General features: G+C 40.0%; 1 protein-coding gene across 1 annotated transcript in view; it reads right to left on the bottom strand.

Moving 5' to 3' along the window:
• Positions 1-3,517: 3,517 nt before the first annotated feature.
• LOC137618242 (serine-rich adhesin for platelets-like) overlaps positions 3,518-26,518 on the bottom strand; it is a 124,190-nt gene continuing 101,189 nt past the window's right edge. Inside the window, exons 8-9 of the mRNA XM_068348392.1 lie at positions 13,985-14,192; positions 3,518-8,234 (exon numbers count right to left, since the gene is read on the bottom strand). Of these exons, the coding sequence (XP_068204493.1) occupies positions 6,736-8,234; positions 13,985-14,192 (1,707 nt within the window). The 3' untranslated portion in view covers positions 3,518-6,735. The remainder of the gene's footprint in view (positions 8,235-13,984; positions 14,193-26,518) is intronic.

Genomic DNA, 26,518 nt, shown 5'->3' with positions numbered 1-26,518 from the left:
ATAATAATAATAATAATAATAATAATAATAATAATAATAATAATAAAATAATAATAATAATAATGTCTTGGTAGGAGACCCTCCTTCAAACAGGTGGAGTTGAATACTATGGCTGCATTGGCAGAATTCAATTTCTTGTCCAATTTCTCGATTCTACGGACAATTTTCTTTTCAGGGTTGGGTAGCAACCCTGAAAAAAGAGAATTGTCCGTAGAATCGAGAAATTGGACAAGAAATTGAATTCTGCCGATGCAGCCATAATAATAATGATGATGATGATGATAATAATAAAAATGATAAAAATAATAATAATAATGTTCCAGATTGGTAAATTCTCATTATTTAGAATACCTACTTACTGCCCTATAAATAAATATCTGATATAAAATTTGAAAAAATTCAGGGAAATGGTAATTTTGAAAATGTTTATCTTATTCCTATCAATATGTGACACCTGTAGGGAGGTAACGTGGTACCTTCATGGCACATCATACACTAAACTGTACGCATTACTTAGAGTCATTGTAGCCTTTGGCCCCTAGCATCACTTGCTTTCAGTATATCCTACTTTATCTCCATTCATACTTAAAATCTTCTTTCCTGCTGTCCAACCTCTCATCGTTTCATAATGCAACACGATTCCAGATTGAGGACAAATAAATAAGTAATTACCATGAGTACGAAGCAGTATGAACTTTAAGGGATAATCTTTCTTTATGCTATTCGATTTGTCTAAATAGACTTTAAACCACCCAAATAGGTCAAAGAAACCTATTCTCTGAAGCACTACCCAACTTTCTCCATAATGAATGTGGAGGAAGATTTTCCGCCTTGAAATTATTATTCACCCTAGAGCTTGGCTAGAGGGTCAAAATCATTTTATCAACATCAAAGTTCACATCCTTTGAAAGGCCTTGCAATTCACTAAGTAATAATGATAATAAAAATAAAGCAAAGGCTAACAGAAAATCATTTTGACCGTAAGATCACTAAAGGACAAGCCTTCCAAAGGATTAAAACTTAGACTATACTGTACAATACTGGCAATATAAATCAAATTTCAACAAAGTGATCTAACAACCATTGGTTTCTTAATAGCAAAAGACCTGATCACATCCACAAAACACTCAAGAAGGATAAATTCAATTTGAAATGTTTGAGAATGGTATACAGCATGCTCCAATACTAGCTGAAAACAGATTTTTCTTATAAAACAGAAAATGCAAATCCTTAACAACATTGTCCAAATGTGTCTTAACTACCAAAACTTCCCTGGATTTGCACAAATCAATATACGGTACATATACCAATTTTTTCTGATAGGAATCAATGGTAGGTTGTCGCTTGGAAGCAAGGGCAGACACTCAAGAGGGTCTAGAACCCTTTTTCTATGATAATGTAGCAGACTGTCTCCTTGTGGTTAGCTGAAGCACATGGGGCTGGGGTGAACCATTCATGAAATGGTTGTCTGAGAAGATTGGTCCTACAAGGCAACTTTCAAAACCAGTAAAAGACATCCCTGATTAAATTAAAGCTAACTGGTATAACTACTTAATCTGGAAACACAGGCCAATTGAAACACTGTCTACACACTACATGATCAACGAATAAACTGCAGGCACAACCAAGCCACGCTTCTTGTCATACCACACCACATAACCAGGAATGGTATACAGTACTAGGTGGTTAAGGCTATTGGAGTGGGAAAAATTGGAAATTTAACTTTTTTTATGATAAGACGTTGATATGAGTGAGCTTCAAGGAGGATGTCGAGTGACCCTCAGGTGATCTCCACATAAATAATGTAAAGGTATACCTTATATGTACAGTACAGTATATATACACAAAAAGGTTGAATGAAGAATTATAGAAAGAAAGGAAATTCCTCAGGTTAAAACTAAGACATCCCCGTAAAGTATGTCATGATTTCTAAATTTATTTTGATTTCTGTAAATAGAAAAGATGTAAATACAGAATTGCACCAACACTGGGATGCCCTTAAAACTTGATAAAGAAAAATTTAGCAACATGAGCTCTCGCATCATACTTTTACCTCTTTAGAAACAATAACTTGGTATCATCTACATTACAATGCACCTCAATTATCAGATTCTTGAGTAAGAGGGATATGGGTCTCTTAAGATATATAAGCAACCCCGGAGATAGTTGAAAAACTATCCACAAAGTGGATACAGAAATCTATGGTATAGTTTTCATTATTCTTTTAATTTTTCACATTCTTTAAATCATCTTTGTAAATTAAAGCTTTTATAAACCCTCCCAATACTCATATAAACCTGTTATATATGTTTAAAAAATTTTATAGCTAAAACTTACTTTAAAAAGTAGATATCTTTACATATACAGTACAGTATACGTAAAAATCAGAAGACTTTACTTTCAAGAAAAGTAAACTCCATCCATACGATGGCCTTATTACTGCAAGTTAATACCCTTTTTGCTGTCTCTTTAAAGGTGACAGTTACAGTTGTCCTTATATTCTATTGGTCCTTCTTGATTTAGCAAACAACAGATTCGCTGATGACATAACGGGTGGCTACATCCGCATAGCTTCTCTCGTCCTTGAGCAGGTCTGGGAGTTTAATTTTCTCCGCAATAGTAAATATCTTACTCCAATGTTTATGTTCACTGCTAGTAACCTTAGGAGGTGCAACGCATTTAATTGGGATGGTAGGTCTTGAAAGCAGTTCATGATTTTAGCAAAAATAAAAAATAAAAAATCACTGCATAACACAGATCAAGGAGCAGACCAATGTCACGTACGTATGCGTAGAATCAATCTGAACAGCCTGTGATATTCGAGAGATCCTGTGGTCCAGCAGCCAATCAGCAATCTGAATACTGATCAGCATGCTGTGATTGGTCGTGTTTACTCTACTGGCCAATACAGTATGGTGCCTTGTACAAAATCATCTGGGCAAGCTAGGCTATTTTCATGTCTCCTGAGTTTCCTTTTTCATACGGATGAAGGATTGTTTGTGTCACCTATGGCACACTGCACATTTCCTCCTTCCTGACAAACTGCACATATTGTATTGCTGCTACCAAATTGCATTTCTTGTACTGCTCAATCAAAGACTCAGCTTACAATATAAAAGGATCTACTCCTAATTATTTGGATAATTTTTCTTTAAAGCAGACATATCTCAATAATCCAGAACTAAGAAATGTGACCAAACTTACATTTTATCACTTCTAGGATGCAGCACTAGCTTTAAGAGCCTCTAGTAAATGGTGCCATCATGTTTTTAGATGATACAGAATTTACTATGAATTAATTTAGCAAAGTTAGCATTTTCGAATCCAAGTTTTTTCTCTCTGGAAAGTCTTCAACAAAGTACTGGAGTAGTATTCGTTCTCTATATCGTTGGGAAATATCAGTAATATGAGAAACCTATGGAATCCAAACATAACAAAAAATATTAGTCATATCAACTAGCCAAGTCATATTAAAAAAAAATGTAGTTAAATCGACTGGAAAAATCACACTATCAACAAAGTAATTTAGCTTTATTAGATTTTCATACTATATACACTTCTTTTTAATTCCTGATAAGACTAATAAAAAGTACAAAATATGCACAATATTAACCCAACATAACAGTTCAATAAACAATTATGCAATTTTTGTTATTCGCATATATTAATTTATGATAACGGATTTCAATAGAAATACAAAAAGAAACTTCTAATAAAGAATGATGTCCTTTAACATTTGTAGAAGTTTCACATTAAAAATAAACAAAATGCTTTACTAATAAGTGATGAAAAGATACCGCAAATAACCTTCAGTACCAACTTTGCTTCCCTAAGGAAAAATAACTGGTAACTTCTAGAGCAATATAAATAAGTAAACGGTATGCCCCAGTGGGGGGAGAAAAATTACAGAGCACTTGATTATTCATACAGAAACAATAAAAAACAATGTGTGATAAAAAACGATGCATCAGACTGTATTTGTGAATTTGATACGGAATAGAATAACTGCAAAATCATGCAAATCTGAGGCAGGGCCTTCATTGCACAGCTTGTATGCTTTCCCTAAATAGTGCTGAATTTATGAATGGTTGTTTAAAAAAGTATTCAAAACTAAATATATTCATAAAGTAATACTGCTGGAAATGGTCTAGCTGTAAATTTCTTATCATATATATAACCTACAATCATCCCTTTAAGGAACTTGAATACAGTCTTGTAAAGTTCTGTTTATCGCTGTATAGTATGCTTTTTTTATTATATGTAAACACTAAATTCTAAAATCAAAAGTATGCAAACTAACCAAGAATGTTCTAGGGCAAAAATATATTTCAAAACTATACTATCAAATATTTTTACCAAACTAATCCAATATTCCATGATAAAGTGTACAGTACAGAATAGAAAAGATACTTATAAGGGAACCAAAAGCATTTAAAAATCCATTATATATTTATATGTTACACTAAACAACAATACAAAATAGCAATCCAGTGTATAAACCTGGTTAAAATTCAGTGCAAGCTTTTCAGAAAAGAAATTATAGTGCTCGCACATTACACATGAAAACTGCCAAGTGATATAGTGTACAGTACAGAAAAAAAGAGTTCAACCAGGAGCTTTAAGTAGCTACAGTACTCAATTTATTTTGATCTTTATCAATTATGGTTCCAATTTTAGTACTTTAAGTGTTTGACGCAGATGTCACTTAATAGTTGAACATCTAAATCAGGCTTGAGTATAGTCAAAGGAAGTGGTTTGCAATGTATCAAAAGAAATAAAAAACAATTATAAATTGCATTGAGGGATTAGGCAAGCCCTGAAAATAAAACCAGAATCTGATTCGAGGGTTATCATTACTGTAAATTTCTAGCAAGAGATTATGAAAGAATTGAAGAATATCAGTTAAAGACAAGTAGCAAGGCAATGGCCCTAAGAAGGGGCAACACCATTGAGAAAAAGCATAATGAGAACTTTAATCGATAGAAAAAAGCTTTGCAAAACAATAATGCCTTATGTAAAACAATATCTTCCTAATACAATAACTGGCTGTAAATCAAGGCCATCAATGACATTTCTACTTCATCCTTTGGATGTCATCTCGGCAAAATCATAATTTGGGAACGACGTAAGAAATAAGTCTACAGTATCTGTAAACCTTTGTCAGAAATAAATAATGGATACCAAACAGGGACATTTGTCTTTATCTTCATTGCAAATCAATGTAGTTGTTAATCACAAAATAAAAATGTCCTACATAACCTATAAAAGGAAAAGTACTGACTATGGTATTATGAAAATCCCAATAACTTCAGCAAGCTTCCTAAAAAATAAAAAAATAAAAAAAGCCTTATTACTTATCCCATCACCAGTGTAAAAAACTAGATACTTGAATTTTGTGTGCAAAGAAAGGAAATGACTCTGGTATATCGTCTTTTGTCATCATTTACTGATGCAACCTTCAAATGCAACATATAGCATCTATGTACTTTTCACATTAGGTTTGATGTTTTTTAGTGACAACACTCGGGATACTGCTGAATTTACATGTTTTATGACATATTAACAATCTTACAGCAATAAAAGGACCTTTATGTTTACCCTATACAGTACTTCACAAGTAGATTAATTCACTCCATTACTAAATGTCACCCCTAACACAGAAAGGACACCAAAACATCACAGTACATTAGCGTAGTTATCCGACACATTTGTAGGTTCTAAGGAGCTTGCCTAAAAACATCTGCTCCTCACTGATGAGTGTAAGCCAGAGATGGATAATGTTTAAGAAGTTGGGCAGTAAAGGGGGAAGCCTCCTACGGAAACTGATGATAAGCAAAATACTGAAAGGAAACAAAGATGAAGCCAGAATGGATGGACCAAAATAACATGAGTACTGCTTTTAAAAGTGCCATGACTGGCCTTCCAGTTGGCACTCTTGCGTAGATTCAACGCAGCCTCCGAGGGCCAAACGTTCATTCTACTGTTTGTTGTTCTCTTTGCGCCATTATTACCTAGCTATAAATATTCAATCTTTTCACAAGTACATCTAAAATTCATTCCTCACTCAAAATTAATCCTGTTTGCATGAACATTTTTGAAAAATCATTTTACTACAGCCAGAATCAAATATATGCTATGCAACAATTCAAATTGTATTCATCATTTACAGCAATGCCCATCTTATATGCTATCAATGTGGTTTTATTATTACTATTTGACTATAGATTAATCTTTCAGTAAAAATGATACATATTTATGACAATTATAGCACAAGTGGTAAAAAACATACTTTTTTGTTTATACTGCAGTGTCATTACTCTCCTATCAGTTCATTACTAACGAGACAAAATCAGAGCAGGACTTCCCTTCTCTATATTAATATCTTTTATTATGTTTTTGTGAAGTCTTGCCAGCTCGCACTAAGACTTGAAAAACAATTTCACTTTGCCACATATTTAAATGCAAATGTTCCTACACAAATCTGCACGTAAAACCATCACTTTTATAAATCATTACTAACATAATCTTTTAGGAATATCTTTTGTTTTAAATAAATCTTTGGAACTCCATAAAAAATAAGTGTACAGTATGTTCAATTTAGTTGTTATTCAAGCAATGCAACTGATTGAAATACTAGCTATTCCAGGAAGAAAAGAAAGATTGACATAAATATCAAAAGATCAAAATTAAGGTTACCTTTTAATATTATTTCTTAAGCACAAATCCAAAACAACCTTATGATACACCATCATCCGTAGTTGAATGCTCCTTGTAAAACCCATATCCTGTGTAACCAAAATTGTTAGGTGTCTGCGTGTTAATTGCATTACCCGGGTGGGGAAAACTAGTCGTACTTGTTGGCAGTTGTGAAAAAGTAACTTGACTATGAGAAGCACTTTGCTGAACGTTAACTGTATTAATCTGACATTGAGAACTATAATTTTCAGGCCGTTTTAAAATAGAGTGAGTGTTTGGCAAAGCTCCTTGCTGGGCTTGATGCATCATAACTGGAGTGTAAGTATGTACTACCAATGGTTTTGACGACGACCAAGTCGCCGGAGTGGCTGAACTAGTAAAACTGACCGTATTGGCTGGTGATCCTTGTGTGACAGCCTGTGTTACAGCCGAGCCTACAGGAGCATGCCAAGCTGAACTAAACGCATCAGGCTTAGTTCTGGTTACTATTTGATGGTTATTTTGGGACCTGATAGCATAAACAATTATGGGAGTTTGTAGCTGGGGGTTCACTTGACCTAAATTTTTAATGGATACAGCATTTTCACTTATACTATCTGGAGCCAATAAATTTCCCCCAGAAACTGATAAATTACAAACAGGTGCTTGAGAGGTTATGCTGACAAATGTCCCACTATGGTTATTCAAATCCTTAGAGGTACTTGCTACTTCAGCAAGTTCTGAAAAATTTTTAACCCTGATTCGACAAGCAGATTTTTCACCACTAGTGGTTGCACTAACAGATTTTTCCCCACTGGTGGTTGCACTAACAGATTTTTCACCAGTAGTGGTTGCACAAACAGATTTTTCACCACTAGTGGTTATTTGTTTTTCTTCATCCAGAAATAGCCTAAATTCTGGTTCATCATTATTTGCTTTTTTGTCAATAAATTCACGAAATCTCTGCAACTCAAGTGGTATGATATTAAAAATGTTTTTATTTCCATTTCTTTTTCTTATCATTTTTCTTCTTTCATACTTTTCTACAATATCTAACCACCGATTTTTTTTAACTTGCGTTTCATCCTGGTTTACAGTATTTTTTATGTCGGTTGTGATTATTGGGATATCTGTTATTTGGGAATTTCCAGTTTTTGAATTAAGTCCTGATGGTTTTTTGGGTGCAATTCTTACATGAACAGAACCTTTACTTGCTTTTTTATCTTTTTTACCGATAAATTTTAACGGATCGTTTACACAAGCAAGTTTAGTAACATACATGTAATTAATGAAAGGCTTTTGCTGATCTACTCTAATATTGTCTGGAACATTACCAGTAGTAGTAGTAATATTATCACTTTCCACTTCCACTCTTTGCCTGTTGTTAATAGGGGCCAACTCTGCTATTTTCTTTGCATTTTCACTTTCTAACAACACACTTTCCTTTGATTCAGTAGGTTTTGCCTTGGTAGGAGTGGAGGTCTGGTTGATTTTCTGACTCGGGATCCATCCTTCATAGCCCGTTGTTTCTCCTACCTCATTGGTAATATCCACTTCATCTGAAATAACAAAAAATATTCGGTAATTATTCAAAATTATATATGTGAAAGGAAGCGGTGAAAAATTGAACATGCTGTATAACACATTTTAAAAGTAATTTGTATTTATTTTTCTAAGTTTCCCCTATGTTCACTTAGCTTCTTCTCCAGAACTTGGCTTAATCGACTCTTAGATGTAAATTTTTCCCATTTTCTTTCTCCTAGATATATACATGCCCTTAAAAAAGAATATAGCCTTCTAGCAGTAAGTGGTAAGGGGGCAATACTGCGATTTCAATAACCGTTGTGAAGAGTAGATTTCACCCAAGATACCACTCATGGAAAAAGTGTCTCAATGATTGCCAATCAAGTTAACAATTCTAAGAGCAAAAGGAAACTTGCTGTCAGTTCAGGGGGAAAAGCTAGGGAAGACTAAGCTAGTTGATTATAGTGAGGATGATGACAATAATGACACGCCTCCACCTTTGGATAATACACATGTTCAGCTATCATTTGATAATGACGAACTTCCCTAGCTCTTGACATTGCTAGCTTCCTTTGGCAAAATTCAAAAGTCCAGTGAATCCTCCCTCAATAAGAGTAATTCTGGTCCTTTCCCCCCCATTACCAAACCTAGCCCAACTCCCAGAGTTCAATCTAGTGTTAATAGCATTTGCTTAAGTAAGGGTTCTAAAAGTATGCTACTCATTGCAGATTCAACAGCCTCACACACAGCCTTGAAACCTCTAAATACTTTATTCTAGTTCCTCCTGCTGCTAAACCCTTGCAATACTCAAATGCTAGTCGCTCTATAAAACAACTAGAATGTGAAGCAGATCAAGTGGGGTGTTTTAAACCTAATATCACTCCACTCACTAAAATAAGAACTCGTGACCAGTCTCATAGTACTTAGGTGTATGGCGTGGCATATCGTATGATTCCTTTAAATTCTGATAGGGTGAACAAGGTTTCAACTTGAGTGGATAATCTTTATAATGTTTCAGACAACATTTTACACCATTTGCTTGCAGGCTTGCCTACTAGCTCATCACAAAACAATGTTAGCGGGGTAAATGTAAGCGCCAGCACATCTTCCACTAAAGGGAGTCCTCTATGAGAATGTGCAGCAATACCCTTTTCAAATAGTAAACCAACGGGGAAATCAGCTGATCTTAACTCAGCTCACCCTGCAGTAGGGGAAGCCGAGGAAGAAAACAATAACCTTATTGTTGAAAAATATCCTGATAGAGTAAATTAATTTAAACAAGTTTGGAAACTTCTTACCCTAGAAAATATGAAAAAAATGCGTGCTTCCAAGACAGTTTATACACCTTAACTCTCCAACTTCGTGAAGGATAAATTAAGGAAATTGTTGTCTCGGATTCAATAACAAGCTGGTGATTCAGATTTTTATTCCGTTCTTAGGCCCACTTTAACCCAGAGATATGATTACTTGTACAAGACTAATTAATTACTTGACTTTGCCTTAGACTGGGATTTGACAGCTAGTCTTGACCCAATCATTGTGCCTCATGAAAGAAAATTTCTAAATTAAAGTTATGCAAATTAATTTAATAAAGAGATATTATTTGTAAGTAATTAGGTAGGGAGCGGGCATAAATCACTTTCCTTTGTAGTGTCTATGATAGGGGTTATTTCAACCTTTGTGTGTGTTTTGAGATTAAGAGAACAAATACTGTATATGTATCTTTGATAAGGTCAGTATTGGAGGCACAAAAATGGAAATTAATTTATACGCCTATTTTGGGACCTGTGTTAGATGAAGGTAACATTGTTAGAGAAGTGGCTCAAATACATAGTGGAACTCAAACCAATGTCTTGAGGTCGGTTTCTAGAAATATGCAACCTTATACGTGTGAGTCTTAGATGTGCATACACGGAGACCTTTTCGTTCAAGGAATAAAAACAACAGAATTCCATTACAATAGATGTTCCAGAAGGACTGCCAACCATACTAAAAAAACTTAATAGAGAACATTATGACAGTCCTTTATTGCAAATTTCCGTAGGGGAAGACCACTTCTTTCCCGTTTGGGAAAGCTTGCAACCCAAATTAAGGGCCCATTACTTTTCATACTACAGTAATTTTTAAAATTCATCCAAAACTATATTAAACTGATTTGTGTATTTGTGAAAACTGCACTTCAATTTTTCTATGTTTAGTCTTTTGTACAACATATGGAAGTGCGGTAAGACTCCTTTAGAGATGTGGAACATTTCCATAGCTTCAGTTTATTTATGAAGGCATTTACTGAGCTTATCATTTGTGGCAGTTTTCATTAATCCTTGCAACTCTAAATTTAACTCACTGAGCTTAGATCTGATTACACTTAAATATTATAGGTCAGCTAGCCATTGTGGATAATCGAGTTCTTCATGTGAATTCCTTCTTTCTTGTAAAAGATTTTTTATTTCAGGAATAAGCTGTTAAAATCTTTGGAGAACTTTCACCCTGCTTAGAAGGTCTTCATACTGAGCACTCATTTTATCCAGAAGTGCTCTAAAAAGCCTGTGCTGAAGAGGTCTAGCATGAAAAGAATTAATGATTTTCACAAACATCTTCATCACATGTTCATAGTTGATAACTTTTGAACAGAGCTCTTTCTAGTGTATGATACAATGATAATTAATGAACTGAGGGAATGCAGGATTATTTTTGTACAGTGCCACAAAGCCAACATAACTTTTAAGTTTGATAAACTTCTGCACCACGCATTTTCCCCTTCAACGGTAAGAGCAATACAAAATCTTTCACTCTGTCATTAGTAAAAAATATGCGAACAAATGCACTGAACCGGGCTGTGTACACAATATCCGTCGATTCATCAATTTGCAGGTTAAACCACGTGCATTTCTCAAGATAAGCTTTTATTATATCAAACACATTTTCACACATTTCTATTCCACGTGTGATTTTGTTTCCTGATATAGTCATGGATTTTATAGCAGCTACAATTTACTGTTATTCTTAAGATTTTCAAACAAGGACTCAAGACAACATTCTTTCATTGTTTGACCATCTTAAAATCTCTATCTTTTAAAATTTTACAAAGACATGAGCAACACTGAATGATGCAACTGTGGATGCTTTAGCTTTGGCAAGTGGTTTCCAGAAGGTTTATTGTTGAGTTTGTAACTCAGATTTTAGCTTCACCTTCTCCTTTCTTACATCACTATGAGAGTGATATGTAGTATCACATTTTTTGATAAATGCAATAAAATACCTCTCTACATTGCTTTTCTCGGATACTGGAACATTAGCATGACCAATCAAGCGCACACACACTTCTCTCTCAAATTGACAAAAATAGGCTTCTTGCCTTTCTTCATGAAAGGTGTAATTGTGACTTCTTTTCTTTATGCTAGAAGCCATTACTGTTCTCTTTAGCATGAATGAAATAAACATTGATAACACAAGTGCCTAATGCAATGGTTTAGCAACACACACACACTTTATAAGTTAAAATGGCGAATGTTTCACAGCTTTCTGGTTGACACTTGCAGGCGCTATAATATAGTCCTGCCCGCAAGCTACAAGTTGGGGACCACTGTTGTAGACTATATCAGCAGTGTATTCCAAGCAGTCATTCCTTCCCTTCACTGAAAATCCCATGGAGTGTAATATTTCTACACTTGCCCATGGACTAAAGAACTTCGTCGTCGTTCAAGGAAATGTCGAGTAAAGGGGAAAGAGGAGGGAGACGAGATTGGTAAGTTAGTGAACACTCCTTCCCCTATAAAATTTTGCTTGCTGTCAAACTGGAGTCATGGTTAAGGTGATCAATAATGACTGCGCTCCCTCTGAGACTGAAGTTATACGAGCTAATCCCGTCACAACATAAACCAATACACTGGGGTTTTGTCAAAAGGGGAGCGCTTGGAACACTGTTGGCACTAATGTGTTTGCCAAACAAATAATTTCACTATCAGGCACGAAGATACAGGCATCAAAAGTCCAAATAGCGTAACTCCCTAAAAAGGCAGAGAAACTACCATTAAGTGAGGCTAGTACAGGATAGGGTGCGGCTGACAGTCACCCTTTGATAAAAGTACATAAAGCATGGCGTTGCGAAGCTTTGCGCTGACAGTCACTCTTTGATAAAAGTACATAAAGCATGGCGTTGCGAAGCTTTGCTTTCTCATAGGACAAAATTTCACTTCACCATATGCCTACCTTTCGACAGGCTTTCAATTACAAACTAGAACACTCTCAAAAAAACCGAAACCTAAACTTATCACAATTAATTTAAGAAAAAATCCTATGGTTGGGAGAGCAGCGCAACTATACCTCAATACCTGACAAAAATGGCTATTCTGTGAAAGGCAGGTGTCCAGAGCTTCGTCCCGTGCCACCTGTTGTTATCAAACTATTTTACCTTGTTAATGATTCAATGGCTGTTACGCCACCACTGAAGACATATACAGTAGGTCCTCAGGTCTTGACAGTCTCCCATAAAGGTAAGGAGTTTTTTTTCATTGTTTTGTATGATATTACAGTATATCTACATCCTCCATGTTTTTCTTTTTGTCCTAATTATACTTCCTTGTCATATAGTATGTTTTACTTACTAGATTATGAATTTACTATACTGTGTTAATATAGGGGGGATAACTTCAGTACTGTATTTCAGTGTGTTCAGACACACTCAAATTTCACATTCACCACGGTGTAAGAACGGACTTCCGTCATAATCCAAAGATCTACTATACCTATTTTGAAGGACAAAAGGTTTGTAAACACGTAGGAACATCTTTTAAGTTTGTTAAGTATTGTCGTGTGTAGGTTTAAGCATGAAAATTTCTAACACCAGTAAGAGTTAGGGGTCTCCTCTTAGCCATGGTATTCAATACCAAGTATGGGACTCCAAATGTAATACGTACCTGTGGATTAGGAGGGCCAACTGTATAAATAATGTATTTTTACCAATTGAAAACATTAATGATCATGAGCAAAAAAAAAAAAGTAAAATAACACTTCTATGTCCAATCTCAAGGTCATGTGCAACAGCCCAAATAGCTTATTGGCTGACCCTACCCTTCATGCACAATCTTTAAACATTAAGTCTAATGAGGAACTGTAAGACTTATTAAAAAAAATTAAAAAGCCTGTCAGTACCACATAAAAAAAGTGCAAACTTACATTAGAGTATAAGGAGACAGGCCTCTGGTAATAAGCAATAATATATTATCCTAGAGATGTCATGTATAGGATTTTCCTTACGCTAAAGGGAATACAGTATTATTTTATGATCATCTGGACTACCACCAATCACTAGCTTACTAATACCTGCATCTTTTGAAAACCGTCTTTAGGAAATGACATTAAATGAAAGACATTAACCCTTTTACCCCCAAAGGACGTACTGGTACGTTTCACAAAAGCCACCCCTTTACCCCCATGGACGTACCGGTACGTCATAGCAAAAAAATTGCTATAAAAGTTTTTCTTTTTATATTTTTGATAATTTTTTTTTTTTAAATTCAGGCATTTTCCAAGAGAATGAGACCAACCTGACTTCTCTATGACAAAAATTAAGGCTTTTAGAGCAATTTAAAAAAAAATATACTGCAAAATGTGCTGGGAAAAAAATAACCCCCTGGGGGTTAAGAGTTGGAAATTTCCAAATAGCCTGGGGGTAAAAGGGTTAATGACATAAAATGAAAGATATTGATGATGTATCATACATACAAAACAGGAGAAGATTTTCTGCTTAAATGATTATATAAAACAAATAAGTGAAATAACTAACCACCCCAGCTTTCATTCAACAGTCCTGCTTGGGATTCATTCATATCTGGAAATTCCCCAGAAATCCAAGTATGCTTTGTTGGCTTCTTCACTTTAGTTTTTTTCTTTGGTTTTGTAGTTGGTGTCAAGTCGCTAGGTCCTGGAGAGGTTTTTAATTTCTTTGGGTGCTTTGAATCCTCTACTGACGTCTCTGGGCTTGACCCATCCCCCTGGAATAAAATTCTTGGTTACAATGCAGTACTGTACATAAAGTCCTCATAAAAACACAAAAATTAAATTTTATTTACACTGCAGCATAATTTTCAGTGCTGTCTATGCTATGGTAAAAAGAAAATTTCTGCTCAAATTAAAATTTCTTATACTGGAGAACCTACACCCAATTTTCTATTTCTTTTGTGAAGGGGTAACTGAAATACTGTAGTCCTGCCTGCTAAAGTGAAAAGTCAGCCATGGAATACGTCTCTTGGGCGATGACAGAAGTTTTAATTCTCTACAGATAATTATCCTTGTTGCAACTTGCACGGTTGTAAATCAGAAGTGACATAGTACACCATTGACCTTGTAGACATTTTTAGCTCGAAATTCAGATACCAAGGACAGTTGTATTAAACAAACTTTGTAATTGCAAGCTTTCAATTTCTAGGTCTTCATATACTTCATGTTACTTTGGTGTAAAGAAAATCTTGTTTTATCAAAATCACTTTCTTAATGATTAGTTGGATTATATCAACTATTTCCAATTCTACTTGATTATTGATTTTGATCTTTTTATTTCTTAATATTACCTTAAAAAAGAATGGAGATTTGTTTAGGTGAAAATAATAGATGTACCAAATTTTGAGGGACGACAACATGGTGGCAATGGCGCCAAATCTGTCATCTATTAGCTATGTTTAATTATACATATCATGTTTCAGATTTATCCTATGGACTTGTATCTATACCGTATAACATCCCTACTAGAAAAACCTACACGTATTGGGATAGCCTGCAAAGAAATGAAACTTTAATCATCAAACTTGTAAAAGAGACATCGTTACGAAATTGAAATAAGAGACCCATAACCCTTAAAACTATTACTAGATTTCATCAAAAAAGGTTAGGAGGAGTAAGTCTCTCAACAATGAAAGACCTGAGGGTATAATGAATCCCATACTAACAGAGAAGTTTATTATTCCTGTAGATGAGATACTGACATTAAGTACCTCCTGAACAAATTCCACTGGGGTTCCAGCTGTACTGAAGGCCTTTTCCTATTTTAAAGGACAAAAGGTTTGTACACACATAGGAACAAATAAACATAAAAAACAGAAAGAAGGGTACACTACATCAAATAAAACACAGCACATAGATTAGCTACAAAAATTTTTTCCATTTTCTATAGAGGGTCCTCTTCTATAGAAACATTCAGAGATGCTAACTTATATCCAACTGAAATAATAAATGACAGATAATGTATCAAAAGTTCAAGATGAAATACTGTAATAAAACATTATTATATAATTGAATGCAGTAAGCAAGACGACATTTGCATTATGCAACGGGACTATTTGTTGACTTTTGCAGCTGAAAATTATAGGCATGGGAGTTAGGTGAAGTCTACCCTAAGACTTAACTTACAAACTGCTTCTTGGAACTTACTAAGTTTGTAAGTTGAGGACTTTTTGTACACATGAAAAAATTGTCAAAATATGACAAATTTTGAATAATTAGTATTTTTCATAATTATACAAACTTAGAGTTCTTTAAGCTTTTTAAGTAAGAGTATTATTTCATCAATAGCTTAAACTAGCCGTTAAAGTTTTTGCGAGGTGTAACTACCCTCCGCTAACTAGCAGGGTTGGGTAGCAGGGGTAGACCAACCACCCGCTCATACCTGGACTAGTAAACAACCGTCAGTTTGCAAGTGCGGCAGGACTTCCGGGGGAAGGTGATGGCGGAATCAGTATGTGTAAAGAGCTCCAGGTTTGTAAATTAGGAAAAATACAAATTATTCCAAATTTGTCATTTGTTCTGGCATTATATACAAATCTTCCACTCTCTATGTAGGTGGCTCACTCCATGGTAGGTGGAAGTGTTAAGATCAACTGGCTGGTAACTGTCCCAGGGTGACACTCTGTGCTTCACATGAGGTGTTTAAAGGGTACCTTGACACCTCATTATCCATATAAGATGACGGCATGGGCAATAGGTGCTATGTGTAGAATTTAGCAATGTGACTTTATTATTATTATTATTATTACTAGCCAAGCTACAACCCTAGTTGGAAAAGCAAGATGATATAAGCCCAAGGGCTTCAACAGGGAAAAATAGCCCAGTGAGGAAAGGAAATAAGGAAATAAATAAATGATGAGAATAAATTAACAATATATCATTCTAAAAACAGTAACAGCATCAAAACAGATATGTCCTATATAAACTATTAACAACATAAAAACATATGTCATATATAAACAATAAAAAGACTCATGTCAGCCTGGTCAACATAAAAACATTTGCTCCAACTTTGAACTTTTGAAGTTCTACTGATTTAACAGGGAAGCGTACTGTAAATTTGGAGCTAAGCTTCTCGCTTAATCTGGACAATGGCGGCTCCACCTCGCTTGGAGAGCGGGGACATAACAAATATATTAACATATATCAGGTTACACAAGGGACGATGGTACACACCTGCAGTTGGAGGAGTTCAGCATGCAGATTTCCTTGGATGCTGGACCCCAAGAGAGGAAAGGATGATATAGGAAGTGGCTAGTCACTCACCCATTCATTCTAGACTTACTCGCAGGTAACATCTGCCCTCAACCTACTGCTACTTGTCTTACAAGGGAGCTGAGGTGTTATCGACCACGTTTTGTGCATCCACCACAAGACCTTAAGGTAAATGTAGGCAGGTTCCTGTGGGTTATGTCTTGCAGATAGTGAATGTTGTTTGCAGTTTCCAAATGCCTACTTGTAATACCTGCGTCACAGAGAAATTCCTAATGAACGCCAGGGATGTGCTAACACCCCTAATGCTGTGAGCACGGGGACGATGACCAGAAGATGAGGAGCCTGCTTGTATGGCTCTCTCGATTGCATCTTTAAGCCAGGAAGATAAGGAGTGCTTTGTAATCTTCCTCTTGGTTATCCCCGTGCTCACAAAGAGCCTGCTGGTCTGAGGGCGGGTTTTGGATGACCTTTTCGGGTATTTTCTCAGCGCCCTCACAGGACAGAGTAACAGATGGTTTGGGTCATCTGTTACAGAACGGAGACTCTCAATCTGGAACGGCCCAAATCTAAGATCAGCTACAGCCGAATTTTGAGTCTTAGCTACAAACTCTCAGACGAAAATGAGTGACACTTACCCCTATCCCCTTGAATGGGAGATATCATAAGACAGACCATGTAGCTCGCTGATTCTCTTGGCAGAGGCCAGGGCTAGGAAAAAGACTGTCTTCAAGGTCAAGTCACGATCTGGTGTTTGTCAATGAGGTTCGTATGGTGCTCCTTTTCAGAGAGCGTAGTACTTTCACTACATTCCAACTAAGGGCAGGTGCACTCAAAATTCCGTACGAAGAAAGACAATTAAGTCAGAGGAAATCTTAACTATAATCAGATTAAAAATGAGGCTTAAGTCCGAGCGATAGCCTTTCACTGCCGACACCAAACAGTTTTTCCTCCCTGAGGTACAACAAAAACTTTGCTGTTGTTGGTATAGTGGTAACGAGAGGAGGGATGGGGTACCCCGTACACGACACCAATCACAAAAGATGGATCAATTTGCCTTGTATACTGAAGCAGATGACTCCTGGAGGTATTCCGTCATTCTCTTTGCAACCCGTCTCGAAAAGCCTTTCTTTGCAAGGAATTGCTGGATAACCTCCAGGCATGAAACCAAAGCGATGGAATCACTTGATGGAAGATTTCCATATTTAGGAGCCTCCTTACTAAACAGAAGGGGGGAACGCATAACATCTATTCTGCCCCACGTATGTTGGTAGGCATCTTGCCAGATTGCCTGGGGATCCGGTATTGGAGAGCAGTACACTAGAAGTTTCCGGTTTAGAGACGTCACAAACCGGTTGATTGTCGGAAAACCCCCACAAAGACAACACTTTGTTGGCTATATGTTGTTTCAAAAACCATTCTGAGCCTATTTCCTGAGTCATTCTGATCAGATTGTCTGCCAGCATATTCTTCTTGCCTAGGATGAAACGGGTTAGTAGGGCTACCGAGTTGTTTTACGTCTACTGGAGGATTTTCACAGCTAATTGGAAGAGGTGCTGTGGAAAAGTACCTCCTTGTTTACTTATGTAGGACTCCACCGTAGTGTGTTGTCGCTCATCAACACCATGGAGGGTCCTGAAAGGAGCTAATGGAATTGCTTGAGGGCAAGAAAGGCTGCCCTTATTTCCAAGAGGTTTATGTGGCACTGTGGCTTGGATTCAGACCGAAGCCCTGATGGCATGAGGTGCAACCGGTAAGCCCCCACCCATCTTTTGATGCATCTGTGAAGAGCAACAATTCTAAGGAAGGAGAGGTCTACTCCCCTGACCAGATTGGTGTCTGACACCCACCAACTCAGGTCTCTTATCTGCTCTGGACCTACTAGCACCAAGGAGTTCGGTGGGTTGAAGTGCTGAGACCAGAAGGTCTTCAGCTGCCACAGTAGAGAATGAATTCATAGATGGCCGTTGGGAACCGACAGCTCTATGAGAGGTTAGGTGTCCCAGCAGCCATAGCCAAAGCTCTGCTGGCAATTTTTCCCATGAGAGAAAAAGGTTGCCCTACCCATCTCTATCTCTCTATTTATTCCTTGGACGAGAATACTTTGCCTAGATGGGTCATGATTTTCATCCCTAGATATACCATACCTTGAGTGGGTTGTAGATATGACTTCTAGCAATTTACCCCTATCCCCAGATCCTGGCAAAAAGAAAATAGCCTGTTTTGATAGGGAAGGGTCTCCCTTGAGTCTGCAAGAACTAGCCAATCATCTAGATAATGAAGGAGACGAATGCTGTTCTTGTGAGCTCAGGTGGACACTAGGGTAACAATCCGAGTGAACACTGGAGGTGCTATGGACAGGCCAAAGCACAGCACCTTGAACTGGTACATCTATTTGCTTAATGTGCTCAGGTGCTTCCTTGAGGATGGATGAATGGGGATCTAGAAGTCCTCTGGTCTGACAGCCTGCCAGACTGTCTCCATCTTGAACAGAGTTTGTTGGACAAATTCAAGCAAGGCTGAGAGGTTGGTGACTGGTCTCCAGTCTCCAGACACCTTTTCTACAAAAAATAACTAAGTGTAGAAGCCTGGAGGACCGTCCGGGACCTCCTGAAGAGTGTCCTTCCCTAACAAGATCTTGACTTCGGCCGGAAGGGCCTGTTCTTTTGCGGATCCCTTCACATAAGAATCTGACATCGTCGGATGGAGGGCCAGAGAGCATGAACAGATATGTATCCATCTTTGAGCAAGGAGACCGACCAAAGTTAGACCCCGTGGAGTATTCACCACTGCCATTAAAATAACGAGGGACCTAGATCACACGCATACCTTTGTCAGGTGTAGGAGCTCGGCAACCCAACTCTCTGGTGCTCAGTGAATGGGTGCACAATGCAGCAAGAGGAGTAAGATTTGGGTCTGTGCTCACACCCATGTGAAATGGACCAGAGTGCTATTGTACGACCTGTCTCCGCCAGAAGCCAGATGAGTAGCGTTTGCGCTCCTACAGGAGGAGGCATTCGCCCATAAAAGGCAAGTAAGGCTGCAGGAGACGGACTGTACCAGCAACCTATTCGGGAGAAAATTTTTCCCTTTCTGGTTATCGGAAACTGGGATGGGCTCTGGGCTACCTGGTAAGTCAACTACCCAGTAGGGTAGCAAGCATTGCCCTGGGATTGTCTGTTGCTCTACCCTGACCGGTTGGCAAGTTCAGTTGCGAGGAACAAAGAACCTTGATTATCAAGCGAAAGGTCAATTCTCATTGGTTGCTCCCGAGGGGCCAAGAGATTGCCTAGCAGGGAAACATCTCAAGTCAATTGCTCTCGAGTCATGCAACCAATTGCAAGCAACTGCTCTGTAGGGAAGGGGGAATCCTGTCCTCCAACCCATTGGGAGTTGGTTGTGTAAGTATGCTTACGGATCTGTAACAACAGAGTAGCCAGTACAGTACTCTTGAGAGGAGGATGGTATCACTGTTAATCTCCTTAGCGATTGCTATTGAGCAAGATAACTACTTTCGAAAGGCAAGACTGAGACAAATCTTCAATCTATTGTCAGGCAGGTAATTGCATGCACAAGTCCAGCTATGAACCAGTAACACAGACAGCCAATGCGGGACGAACATACAGGTGCAGCCCGAATGATTCACTGCATCTAGAATTCAACTGAAAACATTGATCAACGTTCGTAATCTAGACGACCTTCTTCCTTTGACTGAGATCCCTTAGAAACGGCGAATATGTTTTGTATTTGTCCGTTTCTGATTGGCAAAACTGGCCTAGGTTCCGAATGTTCCCAAACTTTTCTTGTGCAAAGTTTTGGAGTTTAAGTATTTTTAAGACTGTAGTAAGATCACCGATCCGAATGTTAGAGAGGAACTTTCCGGAATGAAGGAAGAGTATACTTGAGGGTAGACTACCTATGACTGGTTACGGGAAGGTAAGAGCGTGATGCATAACCTGACTTCGCGCGCAAGGAATACAACCATCGAATCTAATGATTCATTAGAATGGGGTTCCAATAGCATGATGGTACATAGTCATAGTTATCTTCCATGGGTGTGCCTCAACCCATGAGAGTAATGCATTCAACTGGCAAGGCGAACTGCCTTTGTCAGCAGTAATAGATCTCTTGCTTGCATGTGGGTGTGTGCAAACGTAACTTCTTTACCTTCTTGAACACGTTTCCATATATGAATACCCTCACGGAGCTCGTGGAGTCGCTTGCGGGAATAATGTACGTGTGACGAATCACAACATTATTGCCCAAAGAAATTGATCACCAGTTAGCTGTAGCATTGTTAACATGTTTGTGAGCATGTGTGTGCTCATGAAAAGTATATGCAGCTAGCGCAGCGATGAAACCTATGTCAGTACTAAGTGTTTGCTATCGTTCGTACACATAAGAAGAAGCTGACAATATCCCCTCGGGACTTGTGGCTTACGAAAATAAACTTGCTAGGGTATGTTTCACTAGCCCGTTGTGTGAATGGTCCAAAGAGCTCTCCCTTCCACAGGGAAAAGAAGCCCAAAATAATAACCCAGAAGGATTACGTTTTGCGATACTCGGTGTCTAACGAGACTTGTTGAGCCCCAAGGGCACAATGATGGCACGCAGCGGCCCCAAGCGATCGGCAGTGAACCCTATTTGCATTAATAACCATGAGGGTTTTGTCTTGGCAAGCGCACATGCACAACGGAAGGACATCGTTTCAGCCTCTTATTATGGGGTTTAGCGAACACCTGTAGCTGAGTAAACCTCCAGAGTTAAAGGAGTTTGCCTGCACACCTCGCTATGCTCAGTGTAAGGTGGGCTCTCCTCTCATGAGGAAGCGTAGTCGGGCATATAAGGGTTTGTTGGTCCCATTCGGAAAGAACACAAACACTAGGCAGGTTTGTCTATGCCTGCCAGCAAACACCGGCAATCACCAATGAACGCTAGGGAATCCAGGCAAGCATTAGCGAATGCCGGTGAACACTGGTGAAGAGAGAGTTGATTCTAACCTGTAAGAATGGGTACAGGTAATGTGAGTAATACTAGAGCAAGCAACCTGGGTTGTCCGTAAATCGTGGAAGGATGTGCAACACTGCTCATAACTTATCTGCATAACTAAGGTCATTGCAAAGTACTTGTGCTCATCCTAACCCCCACAGGAGGTTGGCAAGTAGCCTTATGCCCTTCTTCGGAAGGGAATGAAAAAGACTGTGTTGATCTTGACAAACAACAGTTTTTCCTTAGTAAGAGATTGAAACCATGAAGTGCAGGTCCCGAAGGGCCTGTCCTCACAAAGCTTCAAGAGCTTTGTTGTGCCAAACAAGCATAATTTAGGCAATAACCAAGAAGAGTTATAACAAACGAGCAATTTCTTACTTGTAAGAGGTTGAAACCATGAGGCGGAAGTTCCGAAGGGCTTAGCCTCAAAGCTCCATGAGCTTTATTGTGACCCGGCACGATGTAGGTTATAACCCCGAAGAGTTATAGCCAACGAGCATTTTCTCCCTCATAAGAGGTTGAAATCATGAGGGCACAACATAGAACTTTGTTGTGTCCAACATGTACGATGTCAGCAATAGCCACGAAGAGTTACTATACCCTATGAGACTCATTGATGGGAGAGGGGGCAACCGAAAGCTGTCGGCAGGCATTACCATCTACAGCAAAGACCCAGGAAGGAAACTGTTCACGAGACTCGTTTTATACCCGGCAAGGAGTAGGAACTGCAAGCAGTCGCCAAGCTCCGAAGAGCAAGAGTGGGGCATCGACAATACCAACTCATGCCGGAGGAATCACCCAGCGGGGGAAATCACTCAGGCGAAGGCCGTCTCTCTTGCGGGCAGGAAAGGCAACTAACCTTGTTGCCACTATCGGCAATTTTCCACACTAGCAGGAAGATTGCTTGACAAGATTGGTGGAGGGTAACTCTCTCTCTAAAGGGAAAGTTGTCCAACACCTGGTGGCGGACCTCCGGGCAGTGCTATCTGCTTCCCGTCAACAAGCTGAGCTCAGGTTGAAGGATAGCATTGAGAGCTGCCTGTGAAACGTAGCCAAAGCTAATTTCCGGCTTCACACCGACTGCAACTGCTCTCATTCCTATGCTGAAGCTGCATGAACGATGTTGAGTAGAACCCGAGAATGCTGCAATAAACTGCAACACCCTCGTAAACCATTCCTTATGGGGAGACCCGAAAGCCCAAAGGAAGGTAGTTGAGAGACTTCACCTGGTGGTAATTTTCGAACATTAAGGCCAGCTGCTTTTAATCGTAAGCCAGTTAAAAGGTTTTGACGGGAGAGCAAGACTACGTCTTTATTCTGCCGACCTAAAATAAAAAATGACGGTTGTTTACTAGTGCAGGTGTGTGGGGTGGTTGGTCTACCCCTACTAACCCCTCTGCAGAGGGTAGTTACACATCCCAAAATCTTATAGGCTAGTTTCAGCTACCACCAAAATAATACTCCTACATAAAGAACAGAAGGTTTGCATACTCTATGGTGCTGGAAAAAACAAATATAAAAAAAAAATGAGAACTAAAAAAATGACAAATTCGAAGATAATTTGTATTTTTCCTAACTATACAAACCTTAGCTATTTACAAAGGGTTTACTTTTAGCGCAGCTGAAATGACGAGCCAATAGTTTTAATGAGGGTTAATTACCCCCGCGCTAGTTAGCGGGGGGTGGGGAAGGGTAGCTTGCTACCCCTCCCCCCTCCACACACCGGTGACTTGCTTCACTTCACTTAGAGGTAGGACTTGACTTGGGGGTCAGGGATGGCGGGCACATATGTGTAAATAGCTAAGGTTTGTATGGTTAGGAAAAATAAAATTATCTTCGAAGTTGTCATTTGTTCCGTAACCGAAATACAAACCACGCTATTTACAAAGGGTGACTTACCCCTTAGGAAGGGTGGAAAGTCCCCAGCCTTACTGACTTCGGCTTGCCCGGGGGCTCGATCCCTCAGTGAGCAGCACTAGAGAGAGGTAGCCTCTGTACCTCACAAGTTCCTAGTATCGCTAGGAACGAGTGGCCTACATAAGCAGTGTGGGGAGGAGAGTGTGACTCGTAATATGAAGTTGACCTTGAGACCTTCAGATAGGAATTCTAAGATAGGACGTTCCCCATACCACCTCGTCAGGGTATGTGAGACGCAACAGTATTAAGCTTAATACTAGGAGCACAAAGAAGCATGGGTTACCTGCAGAGGTCGAGGTCAGCTGTGCAAGGACCAGGATGCTGCTTCCCCAAGAGAGGGGAGAATGAAGAAAAAAGTAAGGGTCAGACATACTCTTTCATTCACGCAGACTAAGACCGGGTAACAACGTCCTCAACCTACTGCTACTTGTCCAAAAAGGAGCCTGAGGTTAGATCAGCTGTTGTGCAGCCACCACAGGGCCAATAGAAAACGTATCGAGGCTCCTGTGGGTCACGTCTTGCAGGTAGTGGGCTGTGAAGGTCGTTTGACGCTTCCAGACCCCAGCTTGAAGTACCTGCGTCACAGAGAAGTTTCTCTTGAAGGCCAGGGATGTAGCAATACCCCTGACATCGTGGGCCCGAGGGCGACGTGACGGAGGAGGGTCAGGATTCAGGGCATGTTGGATAACCCTTCGAATCCAAGCTGAGATGGTGTTCCTGGTGACCCTCCTCTTTGTCCTGCCTGTGCTCACAAACAAAGCTCGCACATGAGGACGGACTGCAGCCATTCTCTTCAAGTAGTGCCTCAGACACCTCACTGGACATAGTAGCAGCTGGTCTGGGTCGTTTTTTACAGAACGGAGACTCGCGATCCTGAAAGAGTCGAACCGAGGATCCGGCACTCCAGGATTCTGAGTCTTGGCCACAAACTCAGGGACGAACCTGAACGTTACCTCCCCCGTTCCCCATGAATGGGCGATGTCGTACGAGAGACCATGAAGTTCACTAACTCGCTTGGCCGAAGCCAAGGCGAGTAGGAAAGCCGTCTTCCAAGACAGGTGGCGATCGGAGGCCTGGCGTAATGGCTCGAAGGGAGGTCTCTTAAGAGACCTGAGGACTCGAACCACGTTCCAAGGAGGGGGTCTCACTTCCGACTGGGGGCAGGTAAGCTCACAGCTACGTATGAGTAAAGAGAGTTCTAGCGATGAAGAAATATCCACGCCCTTCAATCTGAAGGCCAAGCTTAAGGCTGAGCGATAGCCTTTCACTGCCGAGACAGAAAGGCGCATTTCTTCTCGCAGATACACGAGGAAGTCCGCTATTGCTGGAATAGTGGCATCGAGTGGAGAGATACCCCTTCCACGACACCAACCACAAAAGACTCTCCACTTTGCTTGGTAGACTCCCTCAGAGGACCTTCGTAGGTGCCGAGACATTCTCTCCGCAACCTGTTGCGAAAATCCTCTCTCCGCGAGGAGACGCTGGATAGTCTCCAGGCGTGAAGCCGAAGCGAGGGACGCCGGAGTGGGGTTGTCTGAGAAGCTCGTGTCGTGGAGGAAGCTCCCTTGGGAGTTCCGTCAGGAGTTGCAGAAGGTCCGGAAACCATTCCGCATGATGCCATAGCGGAGCTACCAGAGTCATGGAACAGTTGACCGATAGTCTGGTCCTGTTGAGCACCCTTCTCATCAGACAGAATGGTGGGAAGGCGTACACGTCGATGTTGTCCCACCGTTGCTGGAAAGCATCTTGCCAGAGTGCCTTGGGGTCCGGGACTGGTGAGCAGTACAGGGGCAGCTTGAAGTTTAAGGCTGTCGCGAACAAGTCCACAGTCGGGGAACCCCACAAAGTCAGGACTTTGTTGGCTATCTGAGGATCCAAAGACCACTCGGTACTCACTATCTGCAAAGCCCTGCTCAGACTGTCGGCGAGCACATTCCTCTTGCCAGGAATGAAGCGAGCTGATAGTGTTATCGAGTGGGTTTCGGTCCACCTCAGAGTCTCTACTGCAAGATGGGATAGCTGTTGCGAAAAAGTGCTTCCCTGCTTGTTGATATAAGCCACCACCGTGGTGTTGTCGCTCATCACCACCACGGAGTGACCCGCCAGGGACCGTTGGAACTGCTGAAGAGCCAGAAAGACGGCCTTCAATTCTAGCAGGTTGATGTGTAGGCACTTTTCTGATTCTGACCAAAGGCCTGAGGCCCTCTGGTTCAGAACGTGCGCCCCCCACCCTTCTTTTGACGCGTCCGAAAACAGAGTCAATTCCGGGGGGAGGACGAGAAGACTCACTCCCTTCCGCAGGTTCTCATCGGCCAGCCACCACCGCAAGTCCGTCTGTTCCAGAGACCCCATTGGGATCCGAATGTCCGGGGAATCGGATCCTTGATTCCACCGGGACTTGAGCCGCCATTAAAGGGATCTCATCCTGAGGCGGCTGTTTGGAACCAGACGGGCCAGGGAGGATAGGTGGCCTAAGAGACGCAACCACGATTGGGCGGGGAGTTCTTTTCGCCTGAGGAAGGGTTCCGCCACCCTCCTCAGCCTTGCTATCCGGTCGTCTGATGGAAAGGCTTTGTGGAGATTGGTGTCTATTAGCATGCCTAGATAAACCAGTCGTTGGGACGACTGCAGAGAGGACTTCTCGAGGTTTACCACGATCCCCAGATCCTGGCAAAGATCCAGAAGCCTGTCTCGGTGCCGAAGAAGGGTCGACTCCGAGTCTGCTAGGATCAGCCAATCGTCCAGGTAACGAAGGAGACGAATGCCGTTCCTGTGCGCCCAAGATGAAATCAGGGTGAACACTCTGGTGAACACCTGAGGAGCTGTGGAGAGACCGAAACACAGCACCTTGAACTGGTAGATCTTGTTGTCTAGGCAGAATCTCAGGTACTTCCTGGAAGACGGATGGATTGGGATCTGGAAG

Source organism: Palaemon carinicauda, chromosome 24 (genome assembly GCF_036898095.1).
Source record: "Palaemon carinicauda isolate YSFRI2023 chromosome 24, ASM3689809v2, whole genome shotgun sequence".
Lineage (NCBI taxonomy): Eukaryota > Metazoa > Arthropoda > Malacostraca > Decapoda > Palaemonidae > Palaemon > Palaemon carinicauda.
The sequence above is the reverse complement of the archived record's forward strand: the minus strand, read 5'-3'. Positions and strand labels throughout refer to the sequence as shown.